Genomic DNA, 13,435 nt, shown 5'->3' on the forward strand with positions numbered 1-13,435 from the left:
TATGTTTCATCCACCCAAATGAACTACGAATAAATACCTTAAGTGATTCAACAAAGGAACAGGACATCACATATCACACAATTTGGCACGAGTAGAAGACTTGTAACTTAGAACGCAACCCACCAAGAAATCAACTCAGTTGGTCACTAGCAAACGACTCTTTTATATAATGCAAGATATATAAATAACTGCTAAAACTCTTGACACTGAAACGGGAATGTCATTGGAAACAAGCAAGAAAACAAACTGAAGGTCCAAGTGTATCTCACTTCAGAGGAAACAAACAAAACAAAACAAAACCCTAAATGCTTAAAGTTTAATTTAGTCGAAGAGGCTGAAACCCATGTCGTCATCCGACTCTTCAGCTGGCTCTTCCTTCTTCTCCTCTTCCTTGGCTGCAGCAGCTGGAGCAGCACCACCTGCATTTCCTGCAACCGGTGCAGCTGCCACCGCAAACTTGCTCGGATCCTGCATCGGTTTTAGAAATGTCAATATCATTATAACGAGAGATAAAACCAACAAACAAAACTGTTCAGGTCGATCCATCAATGCCATTCAAACCTTGAGGAATTCCTTCACTTTCTCTGCCTGAGGGAAGGAGTATTCAGTGGCTAAGGCAACAGACAGCACGTTCTTGTAAGCATTGATGAACATGTGAGGGGCAGCAGCAAGGGTCGGGTAAGACACGGCTAGAGCCAGAGCAGTGACCATGGAGACACCAGCAGCAAACTTTTCCATAAGGTCATCCTCTGTGAGGTCGAGCACCTCGGGGCTGAAGACGGAGCCATTGTCGTACACTGACTCAACAATGAGACCGTACGAGAAGGGTCGGATGCCAAGCTTGGCCAAAAGGGCAGCCTCAGAGGACCCGACCTTTTCACCCTTCTTGATGAGCTCCACAGGGGTGATAATTTCGACAGTACCCTTGTTAATCTTTGTGGGAATGTTAAGAACCTGTGACAGACAAGAAAAGGAGGTCAGATTTATTTATGGATTGATTTATAGCTGAACAAAGTGTTAAAGGAGATATAGACCTGGAAGAAAGATGTCTGTGATGGGTCGAGACCGGTGTTGCCAGGAGGAACAACCACATCAATTGGAGCGACCAAACCCACACGAGCGGGAGCTCCAACCTGTTATAATGAAGACACCAAAGACTTCAGTTCAATAAACACTACAAAATATAATACAAGACCAGCCACCAAGTAAAGGTTTAACTAACAGTGCAAAGGGAACAACAAGGAGATAGATACAGACAGTTACCAAAGTGTCATCGTCATGAGTTCAGATTGAGTTCAGCCAAAACAAAATCAAGCTACACTGGAATAGCTTCAGTTTGGAAATTAGAACAAAGCATTGCACTTTGATTTTGAATCTAGATTTACTTTGCTACAAGCATTGAGTGACAGATGTTCACAATAATTTCAAGCAAAACAATCAATACACAACGCACAAACATTTATGGTAGACTAAGACTGATTGAAGAAATGGCGGAACAGAGCGAAAAATTCGACAAACAAACCTTGTACTTGGCAACCTCCTCGCTCACTTCCTTCAGATCACCCTTGGTGAAGATCAACCCGACATTGCCCTGTTCAAAACATCAATAAAAACCCTAATCACAATCGGGAATAATCATGCATCAACAAAATTTCTTCGAAGAAAATATAACGGAACGAAATGACATAGAAAACGAGAGAGAGAGAATACCTGGAGGAGGGGGATAAGGTTGAGGTAAGCATTGTTGCCGGTTTTCTCGGCATGCATCCTGATGGATCTCTTCATCATTGTGTTCTTACCCATAAGAACGATAGAGTCACCTCGCAAACCCTTCCGAATGCTCTGTAGCTGGTTCGATCCGACGTTGTCCGCCGCCACAATCAGGATCTGGGTGTACTCATCCAGGAGTTGACACAGCTTCGCGTCGTAGGCGATCTTCTTTTCAGCCTTAGTGGGTTTCACCATTATCGCTACTCAAACAAATCGACAAAGATACTAAAACTGAGGGATTTGGTACAAAAACTAAGGGCCAAGACAAAGCTAGAAGCTCGTACAAGGCGGACAGCGATCACTAGCCGTCTCTTTAACCTCTTGCAAATGGTTTCGATGAAAGGAGAAGGAGAAAAAACCCTAAAAACTGAGGAGGCTGATAAGAGGAAACAGTTGACGACTAGCGATAAATATATATATAGGAGGAAGAGAAGAAATACGAAATGCTAGGGTTTTTGTGGGGTTGATCTACGATCCAACGGCTGATATTTGTTGGATCTTTATTGGGCTTTTTAAACTCTTATTGGGCTTAAAGCCCAATCTATTATCCTTTTGGATTTTTGAAAAACTATGGATGAGCTAAAATTTAGAAATGGAAAAATGAAATGACCATTTGTTTGGATGTATTATACGCTATAAAATTCCTAATCAAATAATATCTGTTACATTTAAATTAAATTTAATTTAAAATTAACTAAATATAATTTTTAAATTAAATTGATTGAATATACAAATAATTCAAAGCATATATTTAAGAATATAAAAATAACTCAAAATTAACCAACTCCTCTCCTCTCCTCTGTTCGACGTTTTCTCGAGCTTTCTCTTAAGACCAAACACATTCTCTGTCACCAATCCACTTACCGCTTCATATGAACACTAAAAACTCGAAAAAAATTCCAAACCAAAACAGTACTTTGATCAGATTCTACCCTATGGTTTTTAAAATAGAATGAATTTTGGTAAATGAATTGTTTTTATATATATATATTTTTTTTTCCAAAAGTATATTCTTGAGAATAATAAAATATATCACAATTTTTTTTAAAAAAATTGATTAGTTATGTTTTTTATTTTATGTATAAATTTGTGGGATAGAATATCGGAGACTGAATAGATAGACGACTTTTGATTAAATATTTAGAAAATTAGAGTTTTAGAATATAAAATTTTAGTAGTTTTATTGATCGAATTGATAATTGTAACTATTAAGGTTTAATAGTATCATGATTTATTTCTATTTGAGGTGTTCAAAATTTTATAACCTAATTTTTTATTAGTGCATAAATTGTATAATTTATATTGAAAATTTAGTATATAATTAATGTATAAAGGATGACGTGTAGAATTTTTTTTGAATAAATAAAATAGTTGAAATATTCTTTTTATTTTTTTCCTTATATTTTTTATTAGGAATATTCTTTGATATTTTTTTATATTTAAAAGGTTGTATATCCAACGATGTCTCAATACCATTTTTGTGCTAATTCTTATTATAACAATTGAATTGGTGCATAAATATCTATCATCTCAATGATATTTAAATAATAAATATGCACTCTCCATATCTCTAACTCATAAATATCCAAAAAAAGTATGTGGACAGATGTATACAAATAACTATCTAAGCCAAAAAAGGTAAAAATCATGTATAAAGAAAAGAAAAGGTAAAAAATTATGGATAGGAACAAAGGGGTATTTTCGGAATTTAATAAATTCGTCCGCATTACACAGTGTCAGCCGCGCCCTTTATATACGTATTTCTCTCCACTCCCACACAGACACTTCGATTCCCCGGCGAACTTTGACCGGAATCTCTCCGTTTCTCCCGGCGAACATTGATCGGAATCTTTCTCCATGAAATCTCTTGAGTTGACGCAGTCCTTAGGCGTCTGTCGCCGCCTTCCGCCGTCCAACCGCCGCCTCTTTCCGGCGTCGGTCTCCGGCATTTCCTTCCGGAGGTCCTCCAGTTCCCTCTCTTGCATCCGTCCCATCAAATGCGTCTCTCTCTCGCCTTGTTCTTCTACAGGTGAAGAGATTGAACTCATCCCTGCTCGATTTCTTTTTTCCATTTGTTTTATTGGATTTTCTACCGTCGGTTGTGGTGCTGCTCGTAGAACGAGGCAAAGTTATTAGAGATTGAGCTCATTGAATTGATTGAGAATGAGTTCGCTTAGATGCATCTAGTTAGGAATTGACGATGTTGTTTAACGAGAAATGGCGGATCATTTGGTTTTCTGGTTCCTTGGATTTCTCGGCAGCCAAACCGTGATTTAGTGATATTTTTCTTTCGGGGTGGTGGGATCCTGACTTAAGGATAAGGTTAGTATTAAAATTCTGGGGATTCTCCGTCAAAATCAATTTGCCAGTTGCATAGAGTAGGCCAAAGGGTGGTCAAAATATGAAGTAAATTATTGAATCTTGTGTGCATTTGAACAGGCCAATAGATTTCCTGTATCGCAATCCAGTTAGTTGAATACATAACCTGTGGTAAATAATCTCAATGTAGCAATCTTGTGCAGCTTTCTGTTTGGAAGTAGACAGGTTTCAAATTCAAATTTTGAGGAGTCCACTGTTTCGTGTTTGGAATTTTTCTTCTTTTTTTTTTACAGCGAAAGGCGGGATGAAGTTTGTCGAACCATCTAAGAACGAGAACCTTGTTCCGCTCTGTCACACCATTTTCTCTGATCATCTCACTCCTGTTCTTGCTTACCGGTGTTTGGTTAAGGAAGATGACCGGGAGGCCCCGAGCTTCCTTTTCGAGTCAGTGGAGCCAGGAAGCCTGTCTTCGACTGTCGTAAGAAATCTTTTGGCGGTCTGCCTTTTCGTTAGATACAGTTTTAGAGTAAAACTAATGGTTATACTGTCTTGGAATGAATGTATTAGGGTCGATATAGTGTGGTTGGGGCGCAACCTACTATGGAAATCGTGGCAAAGGAGAAAACTGTTACCGTTATGGACCATGTAAGAGGGACTTTGACCAAGGAGGAGGTTGAAGATCCAATGGAAATTCCCAGAAGGATCTCTGAGACTTGGAAACCGCAACTGATCGATGAACTTCCGGACGCCTTTTGTGGTGAGAGCCTTTTTTTTTTCCTGAAAAGAAACATACATTCACTTGTCTGGTCAACATAAAGTTAAAAAACTTAAACTTGCCGGATTCATTTAGTTAAGTTAAACACCTCCCTTTGTTAGGGAAGTGGTTCATGACTGAGATCGCAATTGCACTTAGTTATATAAGCTTTTGAAGATTTCAAACTCCAAAACAGTGATTGCTTGGCACAGAAGGCTCAAGCTGATGAACGATGACAATTTATCTTATTGCATGCATTTGAGTATTAAAGATCTAACGGGTGTACTAACTGGCATGAGCTGAGATACCTGTATAATTTGTTAGTGAAGAAGTCGTGTCGGAGAAGTTAATTACAGGTAAAATGTTGCCGCAGGTGGTTGGGTTGGTTATTTCTCATATGACACTGTGCGTTACATGGAAAAACGAAAGCTACCTTTCTCTAAGGCCCCGTTGGATGACCGGAGTCTGCCCGACATGCATCTTAGCCTTTATGATGATGTGATCGTCTTCGATCACGTTGAAAAGGTATTAAATGTCTTGATCTTCAATCTGATTTACCTGAATCTTCATCCGGGTCCAAGTTTTCTCATTCAGATAACCTCAAATGGGATTATGTTTACTATTTACAGAAAGTGCATGTAATTCACTGGGTGAGGGTATCTGAAAACTCCTCCTTTGAAGATGTTTACGCCGATGGAGTTGCACACTTGGACGAGTTGGTATCGAGATTACAAGACGTAGACCCGTGAGTAAATTGTTAGCATGTGTTCCTATTTGCGGTTAGTTTATTTATTAGCCCGTGTGAAGCTTTGATCAGTTATCCTTATGTGACTTGACCAACTAAATGTTTCAGACCAAAGCTACCGGCTGGTTCAGTGGAACTACGCACTCGCCAATTTGGCCCTCCTTTGAAGAAATCAAGCATGACAAGTGACGCATACAAGAATGCCGTACTGCAGGCAAAAGAGCACATCTCGGCAGGAGATATCTTCCAGATCGTGCTAAGTCAGAGGTTTGAGCGTCGTACTTTCGCTGACCCGTTTGAAGTTTATCGAGCTTTGAGGGTTGTGAACCCGAGTCCCTATATGGGTTACTTGCAAGTAAGTGATTGCTCTTCAGATAATCATAATTTCTTTTGTTTTCACTCTGTTTTACCGATAAATATATTCTCCTTCCTCTTCCAGGCAAGAGGTTGTATTCTTGTTGCGTCAAGTCCTGAAATCCTCACAAGAGTGAAGAAGGTAAGCAGCTTCTCTCTTGAATTTCTTTTTACATCAGTGTATACACCGAAATAACACTTTTGATTTTGTAACAATAATACAGAATAAGGTCGTGAACCGGCCATTAGCAGGAACTGTGAGGCGAGGCAAGACTTTTGAAGAGGATCAGATGTTGGAAAAATTGCTGTTAAAAGATGAAAAGCAATGCGCCGAACACATTATGCTTGTTGACTTGGGTCGTAATGACGTTGGAAAGGTCAGGCTCGGGATAGCATCCTCTCTTTTATGCATATAACAACACACGGTTTCTACTTGTGCTATAGCGTTAAAGATCAAATCTGGTAAATCTTTGGCTGACCATATCAGATTGGTTCGTTGAAGTTAATCCGTGTCTTGCAGTGAAAAAAAATTCTGAATCCTAAAACCTGTCCATAGAATCTGTCAGATTTACCGATTTCGGATAAGTAATCCATCTCCCCCTAATGAGAAAAAGATCCCCATTGCCTCTCTGTTTCGGCCAATGCAGGTGTCGAAGGATGGTTCCGTGAAGGTCGAGAAACTCATGAATGTGGAGCGTTATTCCCATGTCATGCATATAAGCTCAACTGTAAGCCCGAACTTCTCTTTCAGCTTTGGCTATTATCTCAATTCATCGCCATCTTAAACTTTCTCGCGTATTTGTGTTCTGAAGATTCAATCAAATGCAAGATCAGAAATTTTATAAACCCGAAAGTAATTATTTTCATAAAACGACGTTCATGTTTCCGAACAGGTCACCGGAGAGTTACGAGAAGATCTCACCTGCTGGGACGTTCTACGTGCCGCTTTACCTGTCGGAACCGTTAGCGGAGCTCCAAAGGCAATTGTTTTTAGTACAATCTTTTTTTTGCACGTCTCTTCTTTCACAATCCCAATCTTGAGATGAATCTCTATTTCACGCACACAGGTAAAAGCCATGGAGCTAATAGATGAACTGGAAGTGACGAGACGAGGACCGTACAGCGGCGGATTCGGAGGGATATCATTCGCGGGAGACATGGACATAGCCTTGGCCCTTCGGACCATTGTCTTCCCGACCGAAACTCGTTACGACACGATGTACTCGTACAAGGACAAGAACATGAGACGGCACGAGTGGATAGCCCACCTGCAAGCAGGAGCAGGCGTGGTGGCCGACAGCCAACCGGACGACGAGCACCGTGAGTGTCAGAACAAAGCCGCTGGTCTGGCCCGTGCCATTGACTTGGCCGAGTCTGCTTTTGTGAATAAGACGACGACCAATACTTCGACTTAGGGTTTCTTTTTTTTAAAAAAAAAATTGGACACTCGGAATCCTGCAGCGGTCGTTGCTCTGTTTTTTATTTTTATTTTTTGGCTGTTAAATAATCAACTTCCGTACAGTTGAGAAGAGGATCTTTCCCTCAACAGTTTCAATGCATCAAAGAATTGTTTTTTTTTTCAATTGCGAAGGTTCCTTGCCGTACAAGCAACATTATCTATGTGTTTTCTCATGTGCCCCGAAAAGGTGCCTTTTTGCACAAGCAACATTCTCCTAAAAAGACTGGGATATAAATAAAACCGTGCGTTTACAGAATCTCCCAAAAAGAAAATTGAGAGAAATTTATAAATTGACGTATTATTTTAGCACATTCTTGAATTTATTTGAAATTTTATCTTCAATCTACTCACTAATTATCAAATATAGAATTTAGATTCTAAATATGTTAAAAAAAAGCTATGAAAGCCTAAATCATTTATTGATAAAATTAATCAACAAATTAAAATTAGAATATGTGAAACTATTTATAGTTGTTAATTTTAGTATAAATTAAATAATTTTTTTTTTGATCTACCTAAAAAGTATGAAATATAGAATTTGAATTTTAAATATGTTAAAAAATATGGAAATTCAAACTATTTATCAATAAATATCGAATTTAGCAAATTATAATACATTGCACTATTTATGTTGGTTATATTTAGTTTAATATATTAACTAAGTTTTATTGATAGAGTTATCTTTTGTCATATTGAGGAATACATTAATATTAGTTTACATATAAATCGTTAAATATAGAATTTGAATTCTAATATATTAAAAACATGAGAATCTAAATCTTCTATTAATGACATTAATTAGAAAATTAGAAAATATGAGATTGTTTGTAGTTGTTATTTTTAATATATTTATCTAAGTTCTACTAATAAATTTATTTGTTTTATTTTGGTGTACGAAATAGTTATAATTTACCAACAAAGTTTAAGATATAAAATTTGAATTCTAAATTTTTTTAAAAAAGATATGAACATTTAAATATTAAAAAATATCAAACTATTAATGAAAACAATTAGTAAATTAGAATATATGAGGCAATTTATGATCGTTAATTTTAATATATATATCTATGTTTTTATAAAATTAATTTTTTGCTATTTTGATTTACTAATTAGTTTAATTTAATCTACCTGTAAATTTGTTAAATATAAATTTTGAATTCGAATATATAAAGAAAATATCTGAATCTAAATAATTTTTAACATACTAAATAGATGAGACTATCTATGATTGTTATTTTTAACATACTTATCTAAGTTTTATTGCTAAAGCTATCTTTTTATGCATCCAACTAAATAACTAATTTTAATTTATATACAAATTGTTAAATATAGAATATAAATTTTAATAGGTTAAAATATGAGAATCTAAATTATTTATTGATAAAGATAATTAACAAATTGGAATGAGATTATTTATAGTTATTATTTTTAGCATAAATGTTATACATAAAGTTCTCATTTTATTATTTTGACGTGTGAAATAATTTAATTAATTTAGTATAGAATTTGATTATATTATGTTAAAAATATTAGAATCTAAATTATTTATTGATGAAACTAATTAGCTTATTAGAATGAATCTCAATCATTTATCCATAAATATCAAATTATTAATAAAGGTAATTAACAAATTAGAATATATGAGACTATTTATGATTTTTGTAACATATTTATCTAAGTTTACTTTATAAAATTATTGTTTTTGTCTTGTTAGAAAAACATGAGAATCAAATTATTGATGAATTTAATTAGAAAATTAAAATATAGAGATTATTTATATTTGTTATTTTAAATATATTTATCTATTTTTAGTAATAAAATTAAATATCTCCAAAAATTTGAAATATAGAACTTGAATTTTAAACATGTTAAAAAACTATAAGAATCTACATTATTTATCAGTAAATATTCAAATTATTGAAAATTTTAATTAATAAATTTGAATAGGTGAGACTTTTAATATAAATTTTTATTATTTTGATGTACCAATTAATTTTTATCTACACACAAAAGGTTAAATGTAGAATTCAAATTCTAATACTTGAAAGTCTAAATCATTTATTAGTAAAATTAATTATCAAATTAGAATAAATTAAATTATTTATAGTGTTATGGTTTTTTTTGTTTAATTTTACTAATAAATGTTTTTTTTAGTAAAATTAATTATCATATTAAAATAAATTTAGATTATTTATAGTGTTATGGTTTTTTTTAAACATAATATAGTAAATATATAATAAATACAAACAGTAACGTAATAAAATTTATAATCCATTCCATCGTCTTCATCCCATCGGGTTATTCCTTCTGTAACATTCGGTATTTTCTATATATATTATATACAAAAAAAAAGCATATTACCTAAACTAAAACATAATTGTTATATTAGCTATAATTAGAGGGGACGTGGATATTTATGTGCCCATTAGAAATTTTTTATATAAATAATAAGTTACATTACTATATTTTTAATATTTTATGTAAAAAAATAGACAATTCAACTGAATAATCAAAAGGGAAAAAAAAAATCTACTTTGATGTCCCAACTTCAGGCCTCATGGCAAAGGTATTAAGAGATCCATGGAACATGTTTTATATCCTCAAACCAAAAAAAAAATTTATCAAACAAAAAAAACATGTTTTATATCCAAAGAATAAGGCGGACCAAAGATCGATTTAATCCGATTCAATAGTCGAATAGTTTTACAAATATTAAAATTACAAAATTCGAGATGAATATTTGCGTGCTAACAAATCCAGAACCAACGTTTTGGGCCGTCTAAGCCCATCAGAGAAGGCCTATTAGTTAGAAGCCCATAAATACGAATCATTCACATTCTCGTTGAGGGAGGGAAAACGTTTGGGGAGAGAGAGAGAGAGCAGATTCCCTTGTCTTTAGTCAGTGGAGAGAGATGTCTGCTTCTGATGATTCCTTCGTCATACTCGGAGATGACTCGTCCGAGTCCGCCCCAGTGATCAGTTCCTTCGACGCCACCGAAAGCTTCTTCTCGGGCTACGACGACAGCTCCGTACCAGTGCAGAGCTCGGCCGATGATGTTTTTACGGCGCCGTCTCCAGACTATGGTGGGTACTCGAACGGTGACGGATTCTTTGGATCCAACGGCGGATCCGACGGTCCTGTTCTGCCACCGCCCTCGGAGATGGAGTCGGAAGAGGGATTCGCTATCAGGGAATGGAGAAGGTTAGATCTACTGCAATCTGATCTCGTTGTACCTTTAACTGTACTTGTTTCCTGTGGAAATTGTGTGATTTCTATGGGATTCTCGTGCCCTCTGCTTGTTTTTTGCTGGAGAATCCCCGATGTGGTTGCGCGGGAGACATTTCGATTACGATTTGTTGCATAATTCTGTTCGTTGACGTTATTTGGTGTTGGTTTAGGCGAATCCATCTTCACTCATTGTCTAGGATAGTTTCTTTAACAAGTAAGTTTTCTGCTTGATCTGGTCTGCTATGAGGGTTATGCTGATTCCGGATTTAGGGTTTCTGAATAGATCTTTGCAGCTGGGCTAAACCCATCTGGGTTTTGCTTGTAGATATCGTACATTTTCATGGAAAATTTATCGTTTGATCTTAGCTTTTAAGTTTGTTGTGAATCTGAGTGTTTATATCCGATCGTACTGCTCGGAGTTCCACACTGAAGTCGTGCATTGGCGTTTTCGTGTGTAGACAAAATGCCACTAAACTCGAGGAGAAAGAGAAGAGGGAAAAGGAAATGTTGAGCCAAATCATTGAAGAAGCGAATCAATACAAGGCCGAGTTCTATAAGAAGAGAGAAGTTACCTGTGAAAACAACAAAGCCGACAACAGAGAGAAGGAAAAGGTGCATCCTTTTGGCTATTAACTCTTCATTTCCTGTACACAATTGTCTATCTTATTCATATATATGCATGCCATAGTTTCTTACAATTGCCCTTTGAAGCCATTTAAAGTTTTTGTTAGATTGACCATTTATTCTCAACCTGCACCATTGTCATGGCTTGTTTAACGCAGCCCGTTTTAGTTATTGCTAATGAAACTTTATTATTGTTAGTCAATTGGAATTGTGGATTTATCTTAGCTTTCCGTGGAAAGAAACATGAATATTCAAAATGTCTTTGGTTTCTTAGAGAGGGATGGTATGGATAATGTAAACGGTTTAATCTGCGTAACTTGTCCATACCGTGTAGGAGAAATCCCCTCTTCGATATATGAATGGTTACCCTTTTCATTATTGTATGTTTCTTGGCTTTCTGAATAGTATTATGGAAACGTGATGAAAGGAATGCATTGTCCAAGACACCCGACCCAACGAAAAACTTTGGCAGAATCCCATCAAGCTTTCATATTACTAACATCAGATTTCTTTTCATGTTGCCTTTTGACTGCTCGTGACTCACCTCTTTTATGCATCAGCACCTTTTGGCGAGTCAAGAGAAGTTTTACGCAGAGGCAGACAAGAACTACTGGAAGGCGATAGCCGAGCTCATTCCAAAGGAGGTAGCCCAGATAGAGAAGAGGAGAGGGAAGAAAGATCAAGAGAAGAAGGCCTCCATTGCTGTGATCCAAGGTCCAAAGCCTGGTAAGCCGACAGATCTTGCAAGAATGAGACAAATAGTTGTGAAACTGAAGCAGAATCCTCCTCCACACTTGAGATTGACCTCACAACCAGCACCAGAGGCTTCTGCAACTGCCAAGAATGTCCCAGAACTCAAGTCTATTGAGGCCATTGTTGCTGCTTAATGGGCTTTCTTCTTGTTTCTTGCATTTCTCTACAATGTCGTGTTTTTTTTTTTCATTTGTTTGTCTTCTTCCTATCATGTGCCATTGATTTGATCTCGTGGTTAAACTTTTGAGAGGTCGTTTTTATGTATGTTATGATTGTTAATTATATACATTTTTATTTTTCGAGTGCCTTCTTGGATATTTGGACATTGAATTTGATAATGAAAGCCCTATTTCCGGGTAATTCAGCCCGTGGATCGGGTATTCGCCCGGCGACGACAGATATCGAGTTTTAATGTTCACTTTTCTCATCTCGACACCTGCGTATCATCCGTTCCCCGTCTCGCCTTCAAAATCTCGTGTTGCCTTCGTAGCTCATTTTTGGATGCGTCTTTCGCCTCACCTCGCCTCACCTTTCTTAGTATCTCGTCCCCACAGTTTCCCCTCGACGGCTCGTCTTTTGGATACCATAACGGATTTCAAACCTCGAAACCCGAAATATTCGAGTTTAGAATCAGATATCTGTCCCGTACCCAAAACCCGCCATAGACGAGCCTTTGATGGTAAATGCATTCGTAGAATGAATCATACTACTGAAAATGGATTGCTGGAATGATATACAGATGGCGTTACGCATTCAAGAGCGTATCAGGGGAAACCGAGGAATAATATACGATCGAAACCAAACACAAATATTTTAACCAAATGGTGAATCTAAAATGTAGGAAATATACCAAAAGAGTCAATACTACTACTAAGTACTAAGCTCCTAATTCAATCAGTTAATGGCCCATATCAGTCACCCCCAAAATCACGGTAATGGAGACTTATGGGGTAAGAGTTCAGTAACACAGACAAGGAGAATACAGATATGGTCGGAAGCTAAGGCCATGTCCGAAATCATACCATATAATATCACATCATAACATAAAATATCACCTGCCCTGTAAGCTTGCAGGCGACCTGCATCCTCTCTCGCTCGCCACGTCGTCTTCTCGTTCGCTCACTTCTAAGCAAAGTCCGTTGTTGTTGACACTTATTTCCGAACTGGCGTTGCTGCTTGTAGCTAGCGGCGAATCCGAAACACTAGCTGTTCGGTTACGTCCATGTCCATGTCCTGATCTCACGCTGTACATTGATGATGCTGGAATGTTCGTCATCAGCGGTCTCAAGTTACCCGGTATGCTTCTACGTATATCCTGCTCGAAGATATTACTATAATCAGAAAATACAAAGGATTTCTGCGAGTATTTCGGGATGACATTCTAATCGGAGGTCTATGTCCAAGCTATAGAAGTCTATAATCGGAAGA

At 36.6% G+C, this 13,435-nt stretch overlaps 4 protein-coding genes across 5 annotated transcripts in view; 2 read left to right on the forward strand and 2 right to left on the reverse strand.

The window, feature by feature from the left end:
• Positions 1 to 143: 143 nt before the first annotated feature.
• Positions 144 to 2,157, reverse strand: LOC104810151 (60S acidic ribosomal protein P0-like). Its single transcript, XM_010536374.1, has 5 exons — positions 1,711 to 2,157; positions 1,523 to 1,591; positions 1,035 to 1,133; positions 562 to 954; positions 144 to 468 (listed from the first exon to the last, which is right to left on the reverse strand). Exons 1-5 carry the CDS (start codon positions 1,963 to 1,965, stop codon positions 322 to 324), a joined length of 963 nt encoding a protein of 320 aa, XP_010534676.1. The 5' UTR covers positions 1,966 to 2,157; the 3' UTR covers positions 144 to 321.
• A 1,406-nt stretch (positions 2,158 to 3,563) lies between these two features.
• On the forward strand, positions 3,564 to 7,517 carry LOC104810219 (anthranilate synthase alpha subunit 1, chloroplastic). 2 transcript variants are annotated; one of them, XM_010536508.1, is made up of 11 exons: positions 3,564 to 3,799; positions 4,383 to 4,567; positions 4,657 to 4,846; positions 5,217 to 5,368; positions 5,473 to 5,588; positions 5,697 to 5,943; positions 6,028 to 6,084; positions 6,167 to 6,319; positions 6,590 to 6,670; positions 6,836 to 6,922; positions 7,010 to 7,517. In XM_010536508.1, exons 1-11 carry the CDS (start codon positions 3,628 to 3,630, stop codon positions 7,355 to 7,357), a joined length of 1,788 nt encoding a protein of 595 aa, XP_010534810.1. In that variant the 5' UTR covers positions 3,564 to 3,627; the 3' UTR covers positions 7,358 to 7,517. The 2 variants fall into 2 exon arrangements, with proteins under 2 accessions (XP_010534810.1, XP_010534737.1); XM_010536435.1 differs by having other exon boundaries at positions 5,697 to 6,084.
• Positions 7,518 to 10,258: 2,741 nt separating this feature from the next.
• On the forward strand, positions 10,259 to 12,316 carry LOC104810338 (clathrin light chain 2). The gene is made up of 3 exons (XM_010536630.2): positions 10,259 to 10,603; positions 11,089 to 11,242; positions 11,815 to 12,316. The coding sequence occupies exons 1-3, from the start codon at positions 10,314 to 10,316 to the stop codon at positions 12,139 to 12,141; spliced, it is 771 nt and encodes a 256-aa protein (XP_010534932.1). The 5' UTR covers positions 10,259 to 10,313; the 3' UTR covers positions 12,142 to 12,316.
• A 455-nt stretch (positions 12,317 to 12,771) lies between these two features.
• The window catches only part of LOC104810417 (mucin-17), a 3,906-nt gene continuing 3,242 nt past the window's right edge, over positions 12,772 to 13,435 (reverse strand). Inside the window, exon 6 of the mRNA XM_010536750.1 lies at positions 12,772 to 13,322. Coding sequence (XP_010535052.1) covers positions 13,059 to 13,322 — 264 coding nt within the window. The 3' untranslated portion in view covers positions 12,772 to 13,058. The remainder of the gene's footprint in view (positions 13,323 to 13,435) is intronic.

Source organism: Tarenaya hassleriana, unplaced genomic scaffold, assembly GCF_000463585.1.
Source record: "Tarenaya hassleriana unplaced genomic scaffold, ASM46358v1 Cleome1, whole genome shotgun sequence".
In the NCBI taxonomy this organism is placed as follows: domain Eukaryota; kingdom Viridiplantae; phylum Streptophyta; class Magnoliopsida; order Brassicales; family Cleomaceae; genus Tarenaya; species Tarenaya hassleriana.